This window comes from Vipera berus (assembly GCF_964194415.1).
Source record: "Vipera berus genome assembly, chromosome: 5".
Lineage (NCBI taxonomy): Eukaryota > Metazoa > Chordata > Lepidosauria > Squamata > Viperidae > Vipera > Vipera berus.
The window spans coordinates 86,182,081-86,206,642 of NC_138207.1; the positions used below are offsets into that span (position 1 = coordinate 86,182,081).

Sequence of the window (24,562 nt, forward strand, 5' to 3'; positions counted from 1 at the left end):
TTTTCATGGCTATTCGTGATATTCTCAGAAGTCTTTCCCAATACCAAAGTTCAAAAACATTCATGCTGTTCCTACTCTGCTTCTTCAAAGTCCCATTCTGACTTCAACAGAGTGTCATAAGGAATTTACTTGAAATGCTCTGATCTTTGTAGGCATCTGAATACCTTTTCAAGCCCTTTATGACTGCTCTACCAAGTGCTAGTCTCCAGCATATTTTATATTTTATGACTCCTTGATCCTTTACTGTTGGTGGTTGATCCTAAAAGGCAGACGCTATCTGTTATCTAAAAATATGCAGTTTCCCAAATATGCAGATATGAAGAAACTCCCATTAGTTTATTACATCAATTGCACTGTACTGAAATGGTTGGCAGATAATAGTATACAAGAATACATTCCATTCATCAAAGTAATGGCTGATTATAAATGCTTTTAAAAAGCATTGTATTATAGGCAGTGTGTCAACGCTGCAAACTTTGGATGTTTTTGCTTTGACATTATAAGAGGCAGCCTTTTCCTTTAAATTGTTTTGCTCTTAGAATTAGATGAAGCTGGGGGGAGGAGGGAGAATGTTTTCCCCGGTTGTTTTTAATAAGATAAGAAATGGTGCTACAGAAGGAAGGGAAGCTTTGCCCTTCAAACTGATTGGAGAATGTGATTTATGACTGCTAATTGGAGGAGGGAATTGTGCCAAATATTAGGTGCTGAAGGGAGGGGAATTCAGATTTTGGCATTCCACCATGCTGTGCTGATGCTTTGCTTTCATTAAGATTTTTTAGGATAAACAATGCCTGAAGGTTCTTTGAAGTGTTTCATTAGTCAGAACCATGACATCATGCCAAGATCTACTTTCTTTTCAAACTATCTGGAATCCTGAGCTCCAGCCACTGTCTCTAGGCTTGAGAGAAGCTGGCAAAGAATTCCAGGGAAAACCCCTGGGTTACTGCAGCCGGTGGCAGACCCTTCTCAACTATGGGAAGAAATAGCTATGAACTTTATAGTAGACTTACCCGAAAGTAGAGGAAATACTATCATCTGGACTGTGATAGACCTGTTCTCGAAGCAGGCTCATTTTATCACATGCAAAGGACACCCATCTGCCCAACAACTGACTAAGTTGTTCCTGAAAAATATCTACCGACTGCATGGCACCCCTAAGCAAATAATTTTGGATAAAGGAGTGCAGTTCACAGCAAAACTTTGGAGGAGTTTTCTTAATTGGATCATCTCAAGGCTTATCATCTGCTTTTTATCCGCCTACCTATGGGGCTGCAGAATCCGTTAACAAAATGGTGGAGCAGTATCTCAGATGCTATGTTTCCTACTAACAGACAAACTGGACTGACCTCTTCCCTTTTGCCAAGGTGGCTTACAATAATTCTGTTGAGCAGCAGCGGCTGCACGCCTTTCAGAGTAGCCACAGGAAAAGAGTTCAGCCCGATACCTGAATACCCTCAGGTGCCCTCCGCTTCCCAGACATTTGATCAATGGGTGAGGGGGTGGGAAGAGGTTTGGAGAAACACGAAAACAGTGTTAAAAAAGTCTTCCGAGACCTACAAAAAGCAGGCTGATAAAAAGAGGGCTCCCCAAAGAACATTCCAAGTTGGGGAAAAGGTTTATCTGTCAACTAAATATTTATGCCTCAAATTACCCAGCAAGATGCAGGTTCGCATCCCAACAGGCTCAAGGTTGACTCAGCCTTCCATCCTTCCAAGGTAGGTAAAATGAGGACCCAGATTGTTGGGGGCAATAAGCTGACTTTGTAATAATGCCGCTTGGGGGGGGAAGCCCTAATAAGCAGGCATATACATAGAATGAAGGCTATTGCTAAGCACATTGTGCTTTAGATTGTAAGCCGCCCTGAGTCTTCGGAGAAGGGTGGGATATAAATGGGATTAAAATAATAAAATAAAATAAAATAAAATAAAATAAAAATAAAGATATTAGGACTGAAATTCTTGGGGCCTTTCCCCATTGTAAGGATCATCAACCCCGTCACAGTAGAATTAAAACTCCCTAGGCTTTTAGGGAGAGTTCACCCTGTCTTCCATTGCAGCCTGCTGAAAACTTTTTGGGACTCCATCTTAAGACCTCCCCCTAAGGAGGCACCCGGGTCCCTCGTAGTAGTGGGTCAGACACACTATGAAGTGAAATGTATTCTTGACTCTAGAATTTTTAAAGGAAAATTGCAGTACCTAGTACAGTGAAAGGGGTACTCACTGTCTGAAGCTACTTGGGTGAAATCTAGCAATGTGAAGGCTGACTGACTCATCAAAAGGTTTCATGAAAAAAAACCCAACAAACCAAGAGATAATCCCTGACATATGCTTTTGTTTACATTACAGGATCTATCCTTTTTGTAAGGGGGGGGGGCAGATGTCAATGCTGCTAACATTGGATGTTTTTGCTTTGACAATATAAGAGGCAGCCTTTTCCTTTAAATTGTTTTGCTCTTAGAATTAGATGAAGCTGGGGGGAGGAGGGAGAATGTTTCTCCCAGTTGTTTTTAATAAGATAAGAAATGGTGTTACAGAACAGAAGGGAAGCTTTGCCCTTCAAACTGATTGGAGAATGTGATTTATGACTGCTAATTGGAGGGGGGAGTTGTCCCAAATATTAGGTGCTGAAGGGAGGGGAATTCAGATTTTGGCATTCCACCATGCTGTGCCGACACTTTGCTTTCATTACTAAAGACATTTTAGGATAAACAATACCTGAATGTTCTTTGAAGTGTTTCATTAGTCGGAACCATGACACAATGTATTTATTGTGTAAAATGACCTACATTGCAATGATTTCTGATTAGACATAATATTAGAAGAGAATGTGTTATCTTCCAAGAGTTTACTATAAGAGGTTTTGGGACTAGGTTGTCTTTTAAGCATTTTTAAATCAAGCCTTCTATAATGGTGCTTGTGTTTGTGACACCTTTTGAATTTTCAATATTTCTGCAAAAATATGACCTAAAATGACATCTGTTCTCCACACATCCCAAGACTACATAAAATGAACCAAAAACATATGCAGATATTTATTTTCCTGTATTTTCTTTCTTCCACTATAATTAAAAATAGGTATATAAAGTAAAAAAAATTAGGAATAATTGTAAGAATCAATTTGCATTTTTATTGATTGTCCATCTTGTCTAATTGCAGAACTTAATCTGGAAGGGAATTATATTCATCACTTGCCAGAAGAGGTCCGAACCCTGTTACATCTGAGAATTATCAACCTGTCTAGGAACAAATTTCACACTTTTCCTGACCAGCTGACTTCTTTGCAGGCTCTTGAAGTGATTAATCTTGAAGAGAATGAGATTACAGGTAAAAAAAAAGTGCTTTTGCATTCAAATGTCTCTTTTTTCAAACAGATAAATTTTTGCCCTCAAGGTTTAACATTGTTGTAACATCTGCAGTTTTTTCTTTGCAGGCAGGTATTGCAGTTTTTTCTTTGCAGTTTTTTCTTTGCAGGCAGATTCTAGAAGTCATGTGAACGTTATGGTTTTCACACGTAACATTTCTCCCAAGCTATTTAAAAGAACAATCTCCCTTGCTGTGCCTCACCTGGCTGATCTTGACAGAGGGTGGAAACTATACTGTTGAAAGAAAAATCTTCATCAGGGTCCAGTCCAAGCTGGGAATAAACAAAATGGAGACTGCTTTAGAAAGAAAGTTGTAGTTTATTGAAGAGCAGAGCCAGACAGAAATGTGGCTGTGGGAAAGCTCACCACATTTAGCTGGGAGTGGCGGGTTTTTATGCCTTCTTGGACTTTTGTGTTTGGAGTTGTTATATAGATCGGACTTAAAGATTGTCCTGAGGAATGTTGATTAAGTCCAAACAGTATTAAATTGGGGCATAATCCAAGTTCAACTCCATATAGTATTGTGTCTGTATGGGTTATTACAGGATGTTGTTGTGATGGAATCTGCACCTGAAGAAGGAGGGAGAATGAAATATTAAATACTGGATGAAAGATTAAAAAGCTGCAGGAAGTTACTCAAAAAAAGGAAAAAGATATTGGGTATTGATATGAAATATTTACACATTTGATGTTTAAAATAGTTTGGGCTTCAAATTTGCTTTTTCTTTTTTTCCAGGGCAACTTCTGAGAAATATTACTGAATTTTGTTAGAATATGTTATTTTTGAGAGATTGCCCATAATAAAAGTTGAAAGCTAGAAATGATCATAATTATAAAATGTATATTAGTATTCACTCTGATCATGTTCTCTTGAAATATTTTAACTACTTTATCTGAAGATGACCAAGTTAAGTGTAGTTATCTTCTCCTAATTCAGGTCTACTTATTAAAACTCTCAGTGTTTGCCTTTTTGTAACCTTCATTTGGGAAAAACAGTGCATCACGGGGCAATTGTTTTTAATCAATAAACTTCAAATGGGCCAACTTAAAACAAAACAAAATCTGGGGCCCATTAGTCCAATGAGATTGAAACTTGTCAGCACCATCAAGCCTTCCCAGAAATCTTAGGTTGTGGACTTCCCAGAAATCTGTAGGTTATTTGGTACAAGGAAAGATGGGAGGGGTCTATCCCTGCCTCTTTTCTTTCCTCCTCTGGTCCCCACAGGCAATTGTCTGGGCCAAGTCCTGACAGGTGAGCAGCAATTGGCTGCTTTGGAACTGAGACTGAAATTTGAAAACTCTTTAATGATGGTGGGCAGCAAGGGAAGGATGAATGGATGACTTGGAAGCCTGCTGGCAAAATGGAGCTGGCTGAGGGTGCTAGACACACCAGGGTGGAAAACAGGGATGCAGCTTTCCTTGTAGTCAGCAGCTCCCTTTGTTTCCCTTCCCCACAGCAAAGTGACAGGCAGTTTTGTGGGTTAGTCAAGAAAGAGGAGGAGTGATTTCCAATGATATTTACCAGCTTCCCACAGGTAAATGGGGAAGCCTGCAGGAAGACAGAAAGTCATTGCTGCTATCATTGTTGCCCCAAGTGGCTGGTGGTAAGGTCTGATGGATAAGTAGCAATTGGTTGCTTTGGAACCAAAGCTGAAATTTCAAACAACAACAGTAAGCTCTGAAAGAAAGATGAGGGATCTACTCAGATGCCTGCTGGCATGATAGGTCTGGCTGGAGGGAGCCAGCAGTTGATGAATAAGCTTTTGTCCTTCCTGGAAGGAGAGGGCTCTTGGGAAGATGCTGGGATGAGGAGTGGGAATGCAGTTTTCCTCATGGTCCATAGCTCTTTTTGTTCCCTCTCCTCCCAGCAAAGTAGTGATTAGTTCTTTGAGTCAGCCCAGGAGGAGGAAGATGTTCCCTACTAGCTTCTTACAAGGAAACTCAATGGGGAAGCCAGCAGGAAATCAGAAGTGCCTCCTTTCCCACTAGTTTATTTTGCCCATCTGGGTTCATTCTGTTTCTCTGTTTAGGTAAGGAAATATCTCTGAAACAATGACCCAATGGATCACAGGCTTTCTGGTTAACTGCTAAGTTGCTGGTAACCTGCTGTGCTGATATTGGTCTCAGCAATTATTTTCACTGAAATTACCTTTTTTAAGATGGCAAATTTATCAGAGTCCAAATAAACAGCATGTAATCAAGACTACTGTGCACTGGTGAGTTTGATTCAATATTTGAAGGTCAGAATACTCATATTCATTTGAATCAGTAAAAACTATTTTTAAGAGGCAGTACCTAACTTTTTAAGTACGGTATTTTTATAGGAATTTTGTAGGAATATTGCAGATCTGTGGAAAATTTATAGGTATTTTTAGGTCAAAGTTGCCAGACAAATCATTTTAGAGCATTTCTATTGAAATCAACATGACTCAATTTCTACTTTAACTATAATTCAGGATCCAACCTAATAGTTATTTGTATGTAGTATGTTTGTAGTATATATTATTTTTGTGGTCACTTGAATGTGCATGTGCTTTACAAAAAGGTTCTAAAGATAGCTGCCTAAGGACTTAACAATCTCAAATTTATTAATTTATTATTTATACCACTTATAGGCTGCCTGCCTTTCAACAACTCTACATTCATTTAATAATGAAACATATACGCATTCCTCTTGCAGCCCCAAATGTTGCTTTTACTTTGCACCTCAGAAAAAAGCTTTCAGTATTAAACCTGTATTAAGATGATGCCCAGAATACATTCTGCATTGGAACCTTATTTGTCTCCAGAATCAAAGTAGTGGGTTAAGTGTTATGTACTGGGCTCTTGTTTAACATCACGTGGGTTGCTAGAGCAGCTAACGGCTCTCCAGCAACCCAGACTTTAAGTCTCCTGTGCTGCAATTGGCTATCTCCAGGCAGCAATGGTTGATTCAAACCTATTGGCTGCCGCCTAGGGGCTAGACTATATATTGTGGCTTGTTGCAGGCATTTTCCCAGTACAGTTCAAGCACAAAATAAACAATGAGTTATCCTGTACTCTTATTCCGCGTCTTCATTCCTGCAACAAAGAAATCGCTATTTAACAGTGGTGACGAGGGTGGGATCCTGCTTCACCAACTAAAGAGTTGAAGTATTCGAGGGAAAGGCAGCACACACCAGAGGGAAGAGGCATTTCCCCCCCCCCCCCCAAGGTCGGCTAGCAAGCTACACTAGCAACCTCGTGCTCGGTGGACTCATTCCCTGAGCCTGAAGCAGGATCCGGAAAACACAGGAACCAGTAAGAAGAATGCCGAAGGTTGGCAAATTGAGAGAGTTCTCATGTCTCTCATCTTTCTCTTGGCAATGCCCCATAGATTCTCTATGGGGTTCAGGTCAGGCGAGTTTGCTGGCCAATCAAGCACCGTAATCCCACGGTCATTGAACCAGGTTTTGGTGCTTTTGGCAGTGTGGGCAGGTGCCAAGTCCTGCTGGAAAATGAAGTCAGCATCCACATAAAGCTCGTCTGCGGAAGGAAGCATGAAGTGCTCCAAAATCTCCTGGTAGACGGCTGCGTTGACCCTGGACTTAATGAAGCACAGTGGACCAACACCAGCAGATGATATGGCTCCCCAAATCAACACAGACTGGAAACTTCACACTGGACTTCAAGCATCTTGCAATGTGTGCCTCTCCATTCTTCCTCAAGACTCTGGGTCCTTGGTTTCCAAATGAGATGCAAAAGTTGCTCTCATCAGAAAAGAGGAATTTGGACCACTGAGCAACAGACCAGGTCTGTATTTCTTTAGGCCAGGTTTGACGCTTCTGACGTTGTTTGTTGTTCAGGAGCGGCTTGACAAGAGGAATATGACATTTGAAGCCCATGTCCAGGATCCGTCTGTGTGTGGTGGCTCTTGATGCACTGACTCCAGCCTCAGTCCACTCCTTGTGAAAGTCCCCAACACTTTTGAATGGCCTTTTCCTGACAATCCTCTCCAGGCTGCGGTCATCCCTGCTGCTTGTGCACCTTTTTCTTCCACACTTTTCCCTTCCACATAACTTTCTATTAATGTGCTTTGATACAGCACTTTGGGAACATCCAACTTCTTTTGCAATTACCTTTTGAGGCTTTCCCTCCTTATGGAGGGTGTCAATGATGGTTTTCTGCACAACTGTCAGGTTAGCAGTCTTCCCCATGATTGTGATTCCTACTGAACCAGACTGAGAGACCCTTTAAAGGCTCAGGAACCCTTTGCAGGTGTTATGGCTTAATTAGCTGATTAGAGTGGGACACTTTGAGCCTAGAATACTGCACCTTTTCACAATATATATATATATGTGTGTGTGTGTGTGTGTGTGTGTGTCAAATACTTTAACTATTTAGATTACCTTGCTAGGCCCCAAACATGGGGCAAATCTTTATTTCCTGTTTTCAGCCTATCTTGAAGGCCATCGAACAGGCAGTAGTCACACCGGACAGGAGACTGTTTGAAGTGCATTTCAGTCTCCCTTAATTCTTTGTTAGTAATTTACACAAATTTGTGTAAATATTTTAGATTACTAACAAAGAATTAAAGGGAGACTGATATGCATTTCAAACTTACTTGTTTTCATCAGTCAGCTATACCCTTCTGAGATTCGAACCTGGGCTGATTGCACATTAGGCAGTTGTTTTTACCTCTAGGCCACAAGCTCTATCTCACTTTGTTAGCTGAGAAGCAAGGGAGATATGTGTTAAATGCTTGTTAACTATTTAGATTACCTTGCTAGGCCCCAAACATGGGACAAATCTTTATTTCCTGTTTCAGCCTAACCGAAGGCCATCAATCGACAGGCAGTAGTCACAACAGTGACAGCTCATATTTGTGTAAATTTTTTAGATTGCTAACAAAGAATTAAAGGGAGTCTGATATGCATTTCAAACTTATTTGTTTTCATCAGTCAGCCATACCCTTCTGAGATTCGAACCTGGGCTGATTGCACATTAGGCAGTTGTTTTTACCTCTAGGCCACAAGCTCTATCTCACTTTGTTAGCTGAGAAGCAAGGGAGATATGTGTTAAATGCTTGTTAACTATTTAGATTACCTTGCTAGGCCCCAAACATGGGACAAATCTTTATTTCCTCTTTCAGCCTAACCGAAGGCCATCAACAGGCAGTAGTCACAACAGTGACAGCTCATATTTGTGTAAATTTTTTAGATTGCTAACAAAGAATTAAAGGGAGACTATATATATATATATATATATAACATATATATATGTATGTTTTAAATGTTTGTTAAGCATTCAGAATACACTTGCTTAGTCACAGACACGGGACAAATCTTATTTCCTGTTTCAGCCTAGCCCAAGGCCATCTACAGGCAGTAGCCACAGCAGTGGCAGCTCATATTTGTGTAAATTTTTTTGGCTTGCTAACAAGTCTCCCTTTATTCTTTGTTAGCAAGCCAAAAAAATTTACACACACACACACACACACACACACACACACACACATATATGAATGTTTTAAATAATTTGTTTAGATGTATGGGAGTTGGAGATTTTCAACAGAAATAAATACTTAATAGTTATTTATTATCTGCTACTGAGTTAGGCTCCGTAGTGACTGATGGATTAAAGCCCACCCTCATCTTTAGCAATAAATAATTTCTTCCCAGGATATTCCAGTAATCTCTTTGATGCTGTCAGTTGCCTTGTTAAGATAGCTTCCAGTTCCCTTTATCTTGGCAAATGTATTCATTTTTCGAGTCCATCATCCCTTCACATCAGGTGTCCAAAGTATCTGAGTTCCTGCTTGCATAATTCAAAAGCATCCATTATCTTTCGTTCGGTGTCCTGCTTCCACAGCAAGAAAGTACATAAAAAACACAGCTTTTTTGGGGGGGGGAGGGGGAAAGCAAAGTATGTCTCGCCTTCACGTCTTTGCCAATATAATGAAGTGGGTGAAAGGGTATTCTGACAGGCAGCTATTTTTGTTTAGTTTGACAAACTTGCATTTCTTGCAGTAAACCACATATGGTCTGTTACCTTCTTATCAGAATTTACACACCTCACAATTTTTCCATCTGTTTGCCCATCTTTAAAAAAATATTTTGCCGAGGTAGATAAATTCATCTGCTTGCTTACAGTACAGGTAGTTCTCAACTTACAACAGTTTGTTGAGTGAACAACGGCACTAAAAGAAGCGACTTATAACCATTTTTCACACAACTATTGCGCCAAAATTCAGATGCTTGGCAACTGGCTCACATTTATGATGGTTGCAATGCCCCAGGGTCACATGATCACCTTCTGCAGCCTTCTGACAAGCAAAGTCAGTGGGGAAGCCAGATTGGGTTACTAACTTAACAACTGCAGTGATTCATTTAACAACTGTGGTAAGAAAGGTTGTAAAACATCTCACTTAGCGACAGAAATGTTGGGCTTATTTGTGGTCGTAAGTCAATATTTGCATATTATTATTATTATTATTTATTAAATTTATATACCGCCCTTCTCCCGGAGGACTCAGGGCGGTGAACAGGGCATATAAATAGAAATACAAAAGTTAAAAAAAGGATTAAATAATTGCCCAATTAAAACAATCACAATATAAAACCCATTAAAACCCTAACGTTCCCCCATCAGGCCAGGCCAGCTTGTTCGAATAAATGGGTCTTTAGCCCGCGCCGGAAGGAGCGAAGATCCGGTGCCGTCCGGAGCTCAACCGGCAGTTGGTTCCATAAAGCTGGGGCGCCCACAGAGAAGGCCCTCCCCCTGGGGGCCACCAGCCGGCATTCTCTGACCGGAGGCACCCTGAGGAGGCCCTTTCTGTGGGAACGCACAGGGCGGAGGGAAGTCGACGCCGGCAGCAGGTGGTCCCCGAGGTATTCCGGACCCATGCCATGTAAGGACTTAAAAACCATCACCAAGACCTTGAACCTCACCCGGAAGACAACTGGTAACCAATGCAGCTCACGGAGCAAAGGTGTAACATGGGAGTACCGGGAAACTCCCAAGACAACTCTCGCGGCCGCATTCTGTACCAGTTGGAGCCTCCGAGTGGTCTTCAAGGGAAGCCCCATGTAAAGAGCATTGCAGTAGTCCAGACGAGAGGTCACGAGCGCATGAGTGACCGTACACAGGGCATCCCGGTCCAGATAGGGCCGCAACTGACGCACCAGGCATATGTCTTGCATATGTCTTGCAAAACTCCCATTTTCCCAGTCTTTTAAAAATTTTATTAAACAAATTTTAAATAAAAAAACAAGAACATTATTACAAAGTACTAAAAGGTGCATCAAATAGAAAAACACCAAGACATCCTAGACACCAAAAAAACAAGAACAACAACTTTAGACAGGACCAGGGAGTGTAATACTACCCCTAATTTCTTTTTCTCGTACTTATATATCTTTGATCCCAAAGGAAGATTCAGATCATACCTTGGTTAAAAATTATAGACCCATTTCGCTATTGAATGCAGATTATAAATTTTTTTCCTCAATTCTGGCGGGCAGGCTTAAAGTTTTCTTAAGAGAATTTATACATCCAGATCAGAATGGTTTTCTTCCAAATCGGCAAATAAGAGATAATTTGAGAATAGTAATGAATACGTTGGAATATTATGAGATGCACCCTAGCAAACAGTTGGCAATGATGTTTCTTGATGCTCAGAAAGCATTTGACATGGTTAGTTGGGAATTTTTAATATGTCAGATGATTAAAATGGGATTTGGACCAAATTTTGTAAGAGCTATACAAACAATTTACACTACGCAATCTGCCCGAGTATTATTCAATGGTGAAATGACTGGGAAAATTGATATACAAAAAGGTACGAGACAGGGATGCCCCCTTTCACCTCTACTGTTTATTTTGACTTTAGAACCACTATTGATCATAATTAGGCAAAATAATAATATTAAAGGATTAAAAATAAATGATCAGCAATATAAGCTTCAAGCTTTTGCTGACGACTTAGTTTTTATTTTGGAAGACCCGTTGGAATCAGGCCCTAAATTATTGGAGGAAATTAGTGCCTTTGGAGAAGTAGCAGGTTTAAAGATTAATCGAGATAAAACTAAATTTTTGGTAAAGAATATTGGAACTGAATCCAAGGTACAATTACAAGAGGTGATGGGGATCCAAATAGTTAAAAAAGTTAAATATTTAGGTATTTGGCTATCTTCAAGGTGTCCATCTATAAAGGAATTAAATTATCAAAAATTGATGACTGAGATGGAGAAGAAATTAGACAGCTGGAAAAACATTCAACTCTCAATCCTAGGACGAATCGCAGTGATTAAGACTCATATTTTGCCAAAGTGGTTATACCTATTCCAAACTGCTCCTGCAAAACTAGATAAGAAATTTTTAAAAAAACTAGAACAGATGGTTGGTAGATTCATATGGAATAACCGAAAGCCGCGTATTAAAAGAAGAACGCTGCAGGAGCACAAAACAAGGGGAGGACTGGGGCTCCCACATTGGGAGCTGTATTACCATGCCTCTGCCTTGGCTTGGATTAGGGACTGGGTTGTGTTATCTAGAAGGAGGGTGTTAACTTTTGAATGATATAACTTAACACAGGGATGGCATGCCTATCTCTGGCCAAGGAAGGATAGTCAATATAAAGTTTTCTCTAATCATTATATTAGGGATGCATTGATAAACTCTTGGCGTACGGTGAGAGGGTGGATCTATACAAAGATACCTGGCTGGTTTACTCCTTTGGAAGCTGTAACTTACTCAACGTTACATAATCCAGACAGAAACTATAGGTATAAAGATCTCATAGATCTGAGAGGCAATCTTAAATCCAGGGAGGAGTTACATTCTGGGGGTATAGAGTTGGATTGGTGGTCGTATTCTCAAATGAGCTCAAGGTTTAATAGGGATAAGCAGGAATTTGGAATAAATATAATCCCACAAAAATTAGACAAGATTTTATGGGGAAGTGATGCTAAATTTTTATCTAAGACCTATAATCTACTTTTGTTCCATGGGATGGAAGGGGGAACAATAAATGACGTAATGAATGCCTGGGGGAGAAATATTGGTCGCACTATAGAATTAGAAGAGTGGGAACAGATTTGGAAGAAAAATATAAAATTAACGTTAGCAACAGCATTTAAAGAAAATATGTACAAAATGTTGTATAGATGGTACTTAGCTCCCGCACGAATTTCAAAAATGTTTCCCAATGCAAATGACAAATGTTGGAAATGTGATTCTGCCAGGGGCACTTTCTACCATCAATGGTGGACTTGTCCAAAGGTTAGGCGTTACTGGACCAATATAAAAAATTGGTTATTTCAAATAACAGGATATGATCTTCAATTGGACCCAGCTATTTTCCTCTTGGGGATGAAGCCACAAGAAGTACCAAAAAATGTTTGGTATTTAGTAATACATATTACAACAGCGGCGCGTATGATTTATGCGCAATATTGGAAGACGATGGAAATCCCAACGGACTATCAAGTAATAGAGAAAGTATTACTATGCGCAGAGTCAGATCGAATGACATATATTCTCAAAGGGAAAAGTGAATCACTTTTCAATAAAAGTTGGGACTCCTGGTATTCATGGTTACAAAATAGAAGATTTAATCTCAACGGGGGAAATACTAGATGATTGTGTATTTTTATTTGAGGTATAGAATCTGGAGATATATATAATTATAGATTTCCATTTTCCCAGTCAAATTCAGGAAATGTACTCCTAGTCCATACCTTACCATGCACTCTATTTGACATTCACTACAAATAATTTTGCTTTTCTTATGACCCCATTTCTACCATCACCACAAGCATGTCCTGTCCTTGGAGCTGGGTGGGCGAAAGTAAATTCTTAATCCCATCAGATGTTTACTGGGTCCTAGTCTTTCTGAATGAATTACCAAATCTGCATTTTTGAAGAGTGGCCTCCTCAGGTTTCTGCCTGAGAAAAGAGAGACTGGGGCTATTTCTGCCGAAGATTTTTTTCTCTCCATTTCTCCTTCAGGGGAAATATTCTGTCCTGCTTTTTTAATATTCCCCAAAATATTTCATACTCTGGGAGGTTGGGGGGGGGTGCTGACTCCCTACAATGCTATTTTGTGAATCAGAAATATTTTCGTTTCCAGAAATTCTGTTTCTCTTGATTTTTTAATTGGTATATTCTGGTTTACAAAAAAATGGGACAAGCATCCCTAACTTTCTCATGTCCATTTCTTCATTCATGTTATTATTCATGACCAATTTCTTTCACATAGTAACCATCTTATATATGATTTTAAACTTAGAAATCTTGTATTTTTTCCTCAACTTACCCAGTTTTTTTGAAAAGTAGAAGGCAGATAAGAAACTCAGAGCTTTCTTTTTAGCTTCTCATGGAATGGAATGGAATGACGTGGCGTGGCCTAGTATAGCATAGAATATTCTTTATTGGCCAAATATGATTGGACACACAAGGAATTTCTCCCATGCAAAATAAAGTAATAATAATCATAATATTAAAGTAATAATACTCATAATAATTATACTAATAAGAGAAGGTAGTGGAACAGATGAGAAGGATAAAAGTAATACAGCTATACTACCATGTTTCCCCCAAAATAAGACCGGTCTTTTCTGTATCTTTTCTTTTGCCCCCACTTTCTGGATTTTTGCAACTACAGTTAGCTTGAGAATATCATTGGCTTTTGTTGCAGTACTGCTTAATATGACCAGCAATTACCCAATGTCATGGGTCTTCAAACCTGGCCCTTTTATGACTTGTGGACTTCAACTCCCAGAATTCCACAGCCAGCGTGCCTGGCTGTGGAATTCTGGGAGTTGAAGTCCACAAGTCATAAAAGGGCCAGGTTTGAAGACCCCTGCCCAATATGATCATAGCAGAGTTGTTTTCCAGCCCTATGATCCAGCATAGTTCAATTGCTCTTAATTATAAGTCCTCCCAGGAGCTGCTGCATAATGCCTGTGGAAGAAAGGAAAGATTATAGCTAAGTTCCACATCTTTTATGTGACACACATATAAATCCATGTGTTTCTTCCAGAAATCTCTTTACGGTATCTGGTTTTGATTTGAATGCTTGATTTGAATGTTTTAGTTAATACTCTGGTCTATAACTATAGGTGTAACTAATCATGCAGGCTCAACTTTGCTTAGCTACTAAGCTTAAAAAAGGGTAGCTAAGTTCTGCCACCTGCTGATTAATTGGTCGCCTGTTCTGTTAAAGAGGGGCGGGGGAAACCTATTGTGAGACAGAAGCAAGAAGCATAATACCACATTAAGAAAATAAGCCAGTGCTATTTGAAAATATTGAGCTTTAGCAAACATATTAGGCATAGATAATACTGTAATACAGCCAGAGGACCATTTGCTGTAGAAAATAGACTATTAATTTTGGGTAGAATTGCACTGTTTTCAACTAGAAAGAAATCCCATCAAGAAAGATTGAGCATTATCTTGAAGTGGAATTTCAGATTCCTCTTTGAGATGACTTTCTGCCCTTAGCATTACCTGGTTTTCCATGCAAAATTTTCCTCTTATGTCAACTGCAGTTTTACACATTGTTTTTTGCCTGCAATGCCAGAGATGGACAGGTAATCATTATTGAAGGCAAGCACAGACAAGAACTTGGTGGAGAGCATCTTTTCCATAAGCAATATGAATAGGGAACAGTTGCAAAGTGATCCTTCATTAGTTCATCCAGTTTCAAGGAGGCAGGGCTGGTTTCCATGCAGCCCTTATTCCATGCCCTTTGCGTTTTCATGCCTTTTTATTCAGTGCCTGGTTTTTTTCATGATTTCCCAATAACATTTTTTTGGGGGGTAGTGTTTGATTCATGAAAGCTTGCCTACGCGCGCCTTGCGTTGACAAAATATTGCAATCTCAAACTATGTATGAGTGCATTTCTTCTGCTTAGCTGGTGTCTAACATAGTAATTATTTTCCCCAACCGCTTAAAATCCTCATTAAATCAAACCAGCAGTGAGGAAGGAAGCAAATCTAAGGCAGGTGTCAAGGAAAGAACATTTAATTTACAAAAGAAATGCCCTGAATTGTATTTGTAGCTGCCTGTTCCAGATGAGACTGCTTCTAAGAATTTAGAAGACAACAAAAGACAGATGAGATGGGGAGGGCAGGAAGGCTGAGGGAAAATATCTTGTAGGGAACATAAAATACAGTAATGGCCCTGCAGTCAAACATTTTATCTTTAGAAAGCACTGGTTTACACACTTAATAGTAGTCAATGTATGTATTTCTTCTCATCTTTTCTACTACCTTCTCTTATTGGTATCATTACTATTACCATTATTTTTATTTATTTATTTATTTATTTATTTATTTATTATTATATTGTTTTGTATGTACACTGAGAGCTTCTGCACCGGAGATAAATTCCTTGTGTGTCTAATCCCACTTGGCCAAATAAATCTGTTCTGTTCTGTTCCGTTCCGTTCCATTCCATTTTTACAACTTAGAAGCATCACTGCTTCAGAGAGGAAGGCAGTGCAGAGAGTGGTGAGGATGGCCGAAAAGATCATTGGCAGTTCCCTCCCTTCCATCCAGGACATAGCACAGAAGCGTTGCTTGAGCAGGGTCTGTAAGATTATCTGGGACACTACACATCCTCTTCACGACCTGTTTTCCTTGTTACCTTCTGGGAGGAGGGGTCTCCGTGGTATGCGAAGCAGAACATCCAGATTTAGTCACAGCTTTGTTTCCATACAGCATTAACCTTGTGAACTCTCAAGCTTCCTCCTTCCGTTATATATTCAAGATGGGCAGTGAATAATATTTATATGTTACTTATATGTAAGGGTGTAGGTCTATACATATGTCATATATAGTATGTTTTAAATGTGTGTTATGTATGTGTACACTTTGAGAGGAAGCAACTAAATTTCATTTTTAATGTGTGCCATTGTGCCCACAGGAAAAAATAAAGTCTGTCTGTCTTGTCTATCATTCCATCCCATCCCATCCCTTGCATATTGTAGGAGATGACCAGGCTGAGCCCGAGGGAGGGGTCAAATGCATCATAAGTCATGAATCTTTGCACAACCACATGAAATCAAAGTCTGGCTGACCTTGAAAGCCTTCTTAATTCCCACTCATTTCCCTTCACTGTTAGTAGCTCGGTTTCTTCTAGAAAGTGTGAATAAATCTTTACACTCATTTGAACTGCCTGAATCTCCTGATTTCCCTGGCACTTGACACTTACACGCAAACTAGGGGATTATATGAAATATTTCAAAGCCTTAAAATAACATTATAGGTTTTATTCAATGCTATGGTTTTTTAGTAGTGCAGTAGTGTCAACCTTTAAGTTACATTTTCTGGCAAAGTGTTATCAATACACTCCTATTTTCTGGACTTGCATTGTTTAGCTAAAAAAAAGTACCTCAAAGCAGAAATGTCCATCCTTTTCATTCTCCTGATGTAATGAATGTTTGTTGAGATAAACAATGGAGAACGAAAAGCCCATTAGGCAAAATTAATTAGTTGCAAGAATGTTGATCAGTAGGCAGAGGGATTTCTGAGTTGTTTGTTGTCATTCTTCTGAGTACAATGTGCGGCTGCCTTTTTCCAAATAGGATTTCCCCCCTATAAAAGTGTGGGGGGGAAGGCTTCTTGGAATCCAATTGGACTCTTGGAAACTATCTAGATTCTAGAGACATCCCTATGGTTTCTCGAGAATAACATGCAAGTGGTTTGCTATTCCTTTCTTTAAGCATTTTTTTGACTTCCCAATCTAGCCTACAGCCCTGGAGTTTCCTAGAAATCTCCCATCCAAATACTAAAACCTACTTGGTTGTGCAGAGATATGGAATGGAAAGGAAAATGTGATGGAGCACGCACGGGTGTACGTGTAGTATTGCTCCGATACACCATAAATGATACGCTTCTTTTTCAGGAATTGGAGCATTCCAGCAGGTGATTGACATGCAACCAAAATCAGATATTGCCTTTCAGCTCCAGAGCTTTGCTCAGCCCTGCCAACCAGGACTGACCTTCCTTTGGACTTCCCTGACAAGTCCAAAGATTTTCCTTTATTGCATATTTGCCTATGCCATCCTCATTATTTATCTAGGTCAACTACCAAAGCTGCAGAGTAATGTATTTCTGGGTCCTCAGCTGTCATGTTCAATGGGGATAAAGTGGGAACTCATCAACTCAAGTTCATAGAAGCACTGCATTTTGTGATGAACTAAGTTGTTTTCTCAGCCAGGAGAAGTTACAGAGAAAGAAAGGACTTCCTGTGTCACACAGTCTTAAACATTAAAAATGAAAGCAGATATATAATCTTAAGCAAATATTATGCTGGCCTATTAAATTACAGTTTGTTTTTACTGCAATTTCCATAAAAATCCTCCCATCTAACAGACTGCTCTGCTAATATGAAATGATGTGGTCAGCATCTGTCAGTAGCTAAAGAAGAGGAATTACACAGCAATTGATTCTGAATCCATTATGTACACTAAAGGAAATAGCGCTGCTTTTTCAAAAAGAGATAGCTGGGAAGAGATAGAGCTACAGTCAGCTAGCCTGCATTTTTCTATCTAGGTTCGCAAAGTAAAAATATTATTCTCTGCAATGACCTTCCTATGGTGAGCTTCTTAACAACAGGATAGAAGTGGTTTTCCATTTTATCTTTTTGTGTGGTTTTTATTCAATTTCTCAATGTAATCTATCGTCCTATGATTTTTCTGACAGTCTGTTATCCTGCAGGTGCAGGAGAACAGAGCCTTGGTGGAGCAGTGGGCTAATGCCTCCTTAAGTAACACCAGCTGCCTGCAATTAGTGCAGGTTCGCATCCCACCAGGCTCAAGGTTGACTCAGCCTTCCATCCTTCCGAGGTAGGTAAAATGAGGACCCAGACTGTTGGGGGCAATTAAGCTGACTTTGTAATAATGCCGCTTGGGGTGTGTGTGAAAGCCCTAATAAGCAGGCATATACATAGAATGAAGGCTACTGCTAAGCTTGTAAGCCGCCCTGAGTCTTCGGAGAAGGGCGGGATATAAATGGAATTTTTTAAAAAAAGAATGTCTAGGTTAGTGATTCTCAACCTTGGCTACTTCAAATTGTGTCGACTTCCACTCTCAAAATTCTCCCTGCTGGTTGGAGAATTCTGTGAGCGGAAGTCCACACATCTTCAAGAAGCAAAGTTGAGAAACACAGGTCCAGAAGTCTATGGAAATTCTCAATCATCCAGGCCATGGTTGCCCCAACGGTGCTTTTTCAAAAGGCAGCTGGACTTTCTTGGATGAGAAGTGAAATGTTTTCAAGGAAAGGAAAAGGAAAAAAATAACCCAAAAAAATCCAGGTTGCCTTTTGGAAAAGCATCTTTGGGACAGATCCAGGAGCTACAGTTTCTCAAGGCAAGAGGCAAGGCGAAGCAAGGCAAGTCAACACCGAACACCCATCTCGCTTTTAAACTGAGAAACACAAGGCAAGATATCTATTAAGCCACAAAATGTGTGAGAAAAAAAGACCTTAGATTTAGACTACAAGGAAGATAAGCAGTATCAGCCAATTGCTTAGAATAATTTATATGTAATGAAGGAATTTATCAGGCAGCATTGCCATTTCAAGATTTTTCGGTAGCTACAACTGAATTTGTGCTGGAATGCTGACACTAGGTTTTGGCATTAGTGTTGATTAGGTGTTGCCACCTGCTGTAGGCTATTCCGAATTAGCTATACCAGAGGTCCCCAACCTTTTGAGCACCAGGGACTGGTTCCGTGGAGAGAGGTTTTTCTGTGGACCGGAGGAGGCGTGGTTTCATGTACTGCCTGCATCCCGCAGATGGGGCTTTGCGCGGACCGGTTTCTGGCATGCCATGGCCCAGTGCGGGTCCACGGACTAGGTGGGGGTTGGGGACCGCTGGGCTATACTCAATCTTATCATTCTGAGAACAGAATTTTCCTGGAAGATTCCAGGCACTTGGATTCCTCCCCTAGACTGGTCTGGTCTGGTGGTTTTCTGGAAGCCTGAACCATGTCAAAAATAGTAATAATATTTGGTACTGGACCTTTAACAGTTAAGCTGCCAAATCATAATTGAGATGTGAGTAATAATTTGTAAGAAGGCAGAATGTATCACTGAACAACTAGATAGCCTCGTGTTTTTCTTACATCGAGCTGAGTAGAACATGAAACATGAATGACAGCTTTTTATCTATCTTTTCACAACATTTTTTTTAAGTTCAGCTTTTTAATGGTGAGGCTGCTGTAGGATCTACTGAACATGAAACTGATAAATCAAATGATACGAGAAGCCACTACCTTGCAAAGAAACCAATGGAGAAGGAGAGGTCACACACTACCCAATTGTACAGTTTGCTAACTATGGCTTACTCAACACAGTTTTGGGGTTGCACAACAAAGCTGGACTGGGAATGTATAACACGCTAAGCTAAATGTGGTCAGCTAATTTGTATCATGCAGCCATAGCCATTGTTTCATTAGGGAGGAGAAAATCAGAGATTTATGCTGTCTGTAACATGGTATTGGGAGGCAAGCCTGATTAAAGTGAGCATAAAAAGCAAAAAAAAAGTTGCTTTATATTTATGTTGCAAATAAAAACAAACATTAGGTAAACATTCAAAAAAATACCTCAGTGTTTTTATCAAAACAGTCCACTTTCCCTTAAGCTCTGTGGGACAGAAATATACAAATGTTTTATTGGTATGTGTCTATATAGGAGACTTTACATTGGGTGTGACATCTCTCTCTCTCTCTCTCTCTCTCTCTCTCTCTCTCTCTCTCTCTCTCTCTCTCTCTCTCTCTCTGTGTGTGTGTGTGTGTGTGTGTGTGTGTGTGTGTGTGTGTGTGGTCAATGGAAGAAAGATGGAGATACAAAGAGGTTAGATGATACACACACACACACACACACACACACACATATTCAAATTGCTAATAAAGAATTTTAGGGAGGCTAATATGATCATTTCGAACTTCTTATGTTCTCATCAGTTAGTCATACCCTTTTTATCTGAGATTTGAAGCTGGGCTGATTATATATTAGGCAGTTGCTTTAACTTCCTGAGCCACAGGTTCTTTCTCTATTAGCTAAGAAGCAAGGGAGATATATGTGTTAAATATTTGTCAGGTCATTTGAATATGCCTTGCTAATTAAATCTTTCTTTCCTGTTCATACATACATACATACATACATACATACATACAACCCAGATTGTTGGGGGCAATTAAGCTGACTTTGTAATAATGCCGCTTGGGGTGTGTGTGAAAGCCCTAATAAGCAGGCCTATACATAGAATGAAGGCTATTGCTAAGCACACTGATTTGTGCTTAAAATTGTAAGCCACCCTGAGTCTTCGGAGAAGGGTGGGATATAAATGGAATTAAAATAAAAAAATTATATATATATATATATATATATATATATATATATATATATATATATATATATATATATATATATATATATAGAGAGAGAGAGAGAGAGAGAGAGAGAGAGAGAGAGAGAGAGAGAGAGAGAGAGATGATAAAGTTAGATAGAGATATAAAGAGGGAGGGACAGACAGACAGACAGACAGATGGGGGGGAAGAGAGAGGGGGAGAGTGATAAAGAGATCTTCCTGTAACACTGCTTAACACCAGGTTTTGGATCTTAAAGCACTATAGATAGTCATCTAAAATGAAAGAGTATTTAAATTCAATGTCCAGCATAGGGTTTGAGTTACATATAGCAGGGCTTTTCAACCTTTTCACCCATTGTACCACTTTTAGGATATGGCAACATCCGAGTACCACCAGTCACCTAGCAAGGTGTCAAAAACGTGATGCCCCCCCAAAAAAGGAAAAAAGTGATGAAGTACAGGTAGTCCTCAACTTACAACAGTTCGCTTAGTGATTGTTCGGGTGGACCTGAAAAAAGTGCCCCCAAGCCACAGCCGAGCAAGACACCTGCCTGCCTGCCTGGTGGCGCTCTTCCTCCTGTCCAAGGTTTTCATTGTTATGAGCATTTCTGTTGAGCATTAGCAGTGGGAGTGGAGTGGGGGGTGTTTGGTTTTTATTCCCCCCGCTATGCTGGGTGGTTGCAGCAGGTTTTGGTCACTTCACATGACCCTGGGACACTGTGACCGTGATAAATATGAATCAGTTGCCAAGCATCTGAATGTAAATCACAAGAACCTGGAGATGCAGCATTCCAGCTGATCGGCGCTTCTTCTGGGCTCAGAAGCTCCAGGATCAGCACCAAGCTCCAGCTGGAGCCTGGCGCTGATCCTGGCACTTCCACTGAGCCCTGCAGATCCAGCCATCTTTTGCTCAGGCTCGTGCAGTGCTGCCACTGGTTCAGCTCATTCCCTTCCCCCGCTACCACTTCTCTAGCATGGTCGCGTACCACCTGCCAGGTGCCAATGTACCACTGGTGGTACCCGTACCACTGGTTGAAAAGCCCTGACATATAGGACTACCTCAGCAGAAAACGCCCAGTCATATAAGTCTAATAAATAAATAAATAAATCAAATTCATTCATTCATTCATTCATTCATTCATTCATTCATTCATTCATTCATTCCAGCATAGCTATCACTTATTTATGTGGCTATAAATGCTAATGTTTATTTAAAAAATTGTAGTGCCATGAAGCAGGAGCACAGTGGGAGGTGTATCAGCAAAATTTAACTCTGCTCATTTATTGTATTTATTTGTGCTTGTAGATTCCTAAAATATAAGTGTTTGCATGGTGCATTGTAAAAAAAATGGCAAAAATGGTATAGTTTTCTCTTTTTTGTTGTAGCTAAACATCGTTAGTTTGGAAACGAATCTCTCCTGTGTGAAAAAAATCTTTGATCCCTGCCAGGTTATAGTGGCAGTGGCAGAGAGCAATCACAGATTTTATTTATATTGATCTTTCTTATCAAATAATTTAGAGATAGAGATGCTTTTATTTCTTCAATTAAGAATCATGAATCATTCTGGACTATAAAATCAAATAAAGTTACTTATTTTTTATGCAGTTGATGCAGGTAATCGCAGAACATCAATCCCAGCATTTTGGGGTCATTTTGATTTGCTTTAAAAAGTGTTCTCTTGAATTCCAGAAAATTGTAATAAAATCAGACATTAACTGAACACACAGTACTGAAGAGGATTGGGTGCCTAAAAATTAAATTAAGCAATAAAAGGTATTGATTTTTACCTCTAAAACAGCCTAATTTTATTCTAGTGATATCCTTTTATGAACTGAGGAGAGAATACAAACCAACAGAGACTTCCATAGCTTACAAAGTCATCACAAAAAGATTGGCATTCAATCATTCATTTTTAAAATTGTTTCTAAAAATTATGATTCAATAAATAACATTAAAAGCACATCTTCTTGAGAAGTAAATGAACTAATTTGTGGGCACACAAGAAAGACAGATTTTGGCACCTTAAATACGGGCAAATCTAGTATGGCATGAATTACCATGGACTTCATAACCCATATGGATTTTTATTCTTGTCTGAAAAAATGAAAAGTTTCTAAAGAACATGGACTGGTTCCATAAAGCCAGTCAGAAGTGGAGATTAAATAACTTCTAGTGGGAAGTCTAGATGGATTAGATTAGAAGGATAAGAAAAGTTTTAGGTCAAGCCATCCTTAGCCTTTTGACTGAGGAAGATTTTTTGGTGAGACCCTTCCACAATTTCTCTTAGTTTTGGCACTTTGAAAAACCTTGCAAAAAAAAAAATCAAACTCATCATTTCCATGTGGCAACGTGTTCCCCACTAGCAAACATCATGAGGATGATAGCTTTCAGGCATTGTTTGTATAACTGTGTAATTCAATTTGTTTTCATTGCATGGGTTTAATTCCTTTTGCTGCAGGTTTTTTTTTTTGGCCTCAGGCAAGCCTGGCCCATTTTAACTCTACAGTTAAGGAGGGGTGCGAATGTAATATCTCACAAAGGGCTGAGTAAAATCCCAGGCACAGATGTGTTTGGGTAGTGATAATCTACTCAAAATAAATTGATTAGGACTTTCTTTGCTTCCATTCCCCTGACTGGAGCTTTATTCTTTAAGTGCCTTTAGTGATAGATGAATAAGGCCTACATACTCTGATTAACACCACTTGATGAGTTATCTTCTGTGTTTCTCCACAGCCATACCTGATGTGCAGATATTTGTAAAGGGGCCTCAGACTGCTAGTTTATTCAGCAAGAAAAATAGTATTGGGGTGGGCAGTTTTGAATGTTATTTATTTTATTTATTTATTTCCCACCTTTATTATTTTTATAAATAAGTCAAAGGTAGCAAGCATACCCAATACAGGCAGTCCTCAACTTACTACCAAAACTGAGCCGAACATTTCTGTTGCTAGGTGAGACATTTGTTAAGTGAATTTTGCCCCATTTCACAACCTTTTTTTGCCACACTTGTTAAGTGAATCACTGCAGTTGTTAATTTAGTAATATGGCTGTTAAGTGATCACATGAGCCTGGGACACTGCAACCGTCACAAATATGAGCCAGTTGCCAAGCATCCAAATTATGATCACGTGACCATGGGGATGCTGCAACAGTCGTAAGTGTGAAAAAATGGTCATGTCATTTTTTTCAGTGTCGCTGTAATTTCGGTCACTAAATGAATGGTTGTAAGTCGAGGATTACCTATACTCCTTTCTCTTCCTATTTCCCTCACAACAACAATCCTGTCAAGTGAGTTGAGCTGATAGAGAGTAACTGGCCCAAAGTTCCTGGTTTCTAGCCTGGTGCCTGAGGACTAGACCAAACTGTGCCATTTGCTGAGTTTTTTTCAATCGATCTATTCTAAGACCATATCCAATGTGACTGATTAATTTTTTTTAATATACACAAAGCATATGCAGTTTTGGTACTGGATAGTACCAAATGGATGGTACAGAGAGAGACAGGAGTCCCTGAAGTTATTTCCATGGTCCTGTGGGCAGCGTAACATCACACAGCGCTGTTACCTTTCCACCAAAGTGGTACCCATTTACCTACTCACATTTGCATGCTTTTTAACTGTTAGATTATGGCAGAAGCTGGGGCAAGGGGGGGAACGAACCCATCGTATGGTGCTCAGGTCTCGAACCCGGGTTGCCGGCTTTCCATCTGACAAGCCCAACATCTTAACCACTGAGCCACCGCGCAACCCACAAAGTGTCTGGGATTAGACAAACATATTAGGAATTAAGATGGACAAGCAAGGTACAGCTTTGTTGTTGTTGTTCATAGGCTTGTTTAAAGCAACTGATCTGTTCTGTATATTT

General features: G+C 39.7%; 1 protein-coding gene across 1 annotated transcript in view; it reads left to right on the plus strand.

Annotated features, from left to right (window-relative positions):
• Nucleotides 1-24,562, plus strand: part of LRRC20 (leucine rich repeat containing 20) — a 94,039-nt gene that overhangs the window by 55,071 nt on the left and 14,406 nt on the right. Inside the window, exon 4 of the mRNA XM_081329319.1 lies at nucleotides 3,156-3,323. Within this exon, the coding sequence (XP_081185445.1) occupies nucleotides 3,156-3,323 (168 nt within the window). The remainder of the gene's footprint in view (nucleotides 1-3,155; nucleotides 3,324-24,562) is intronic.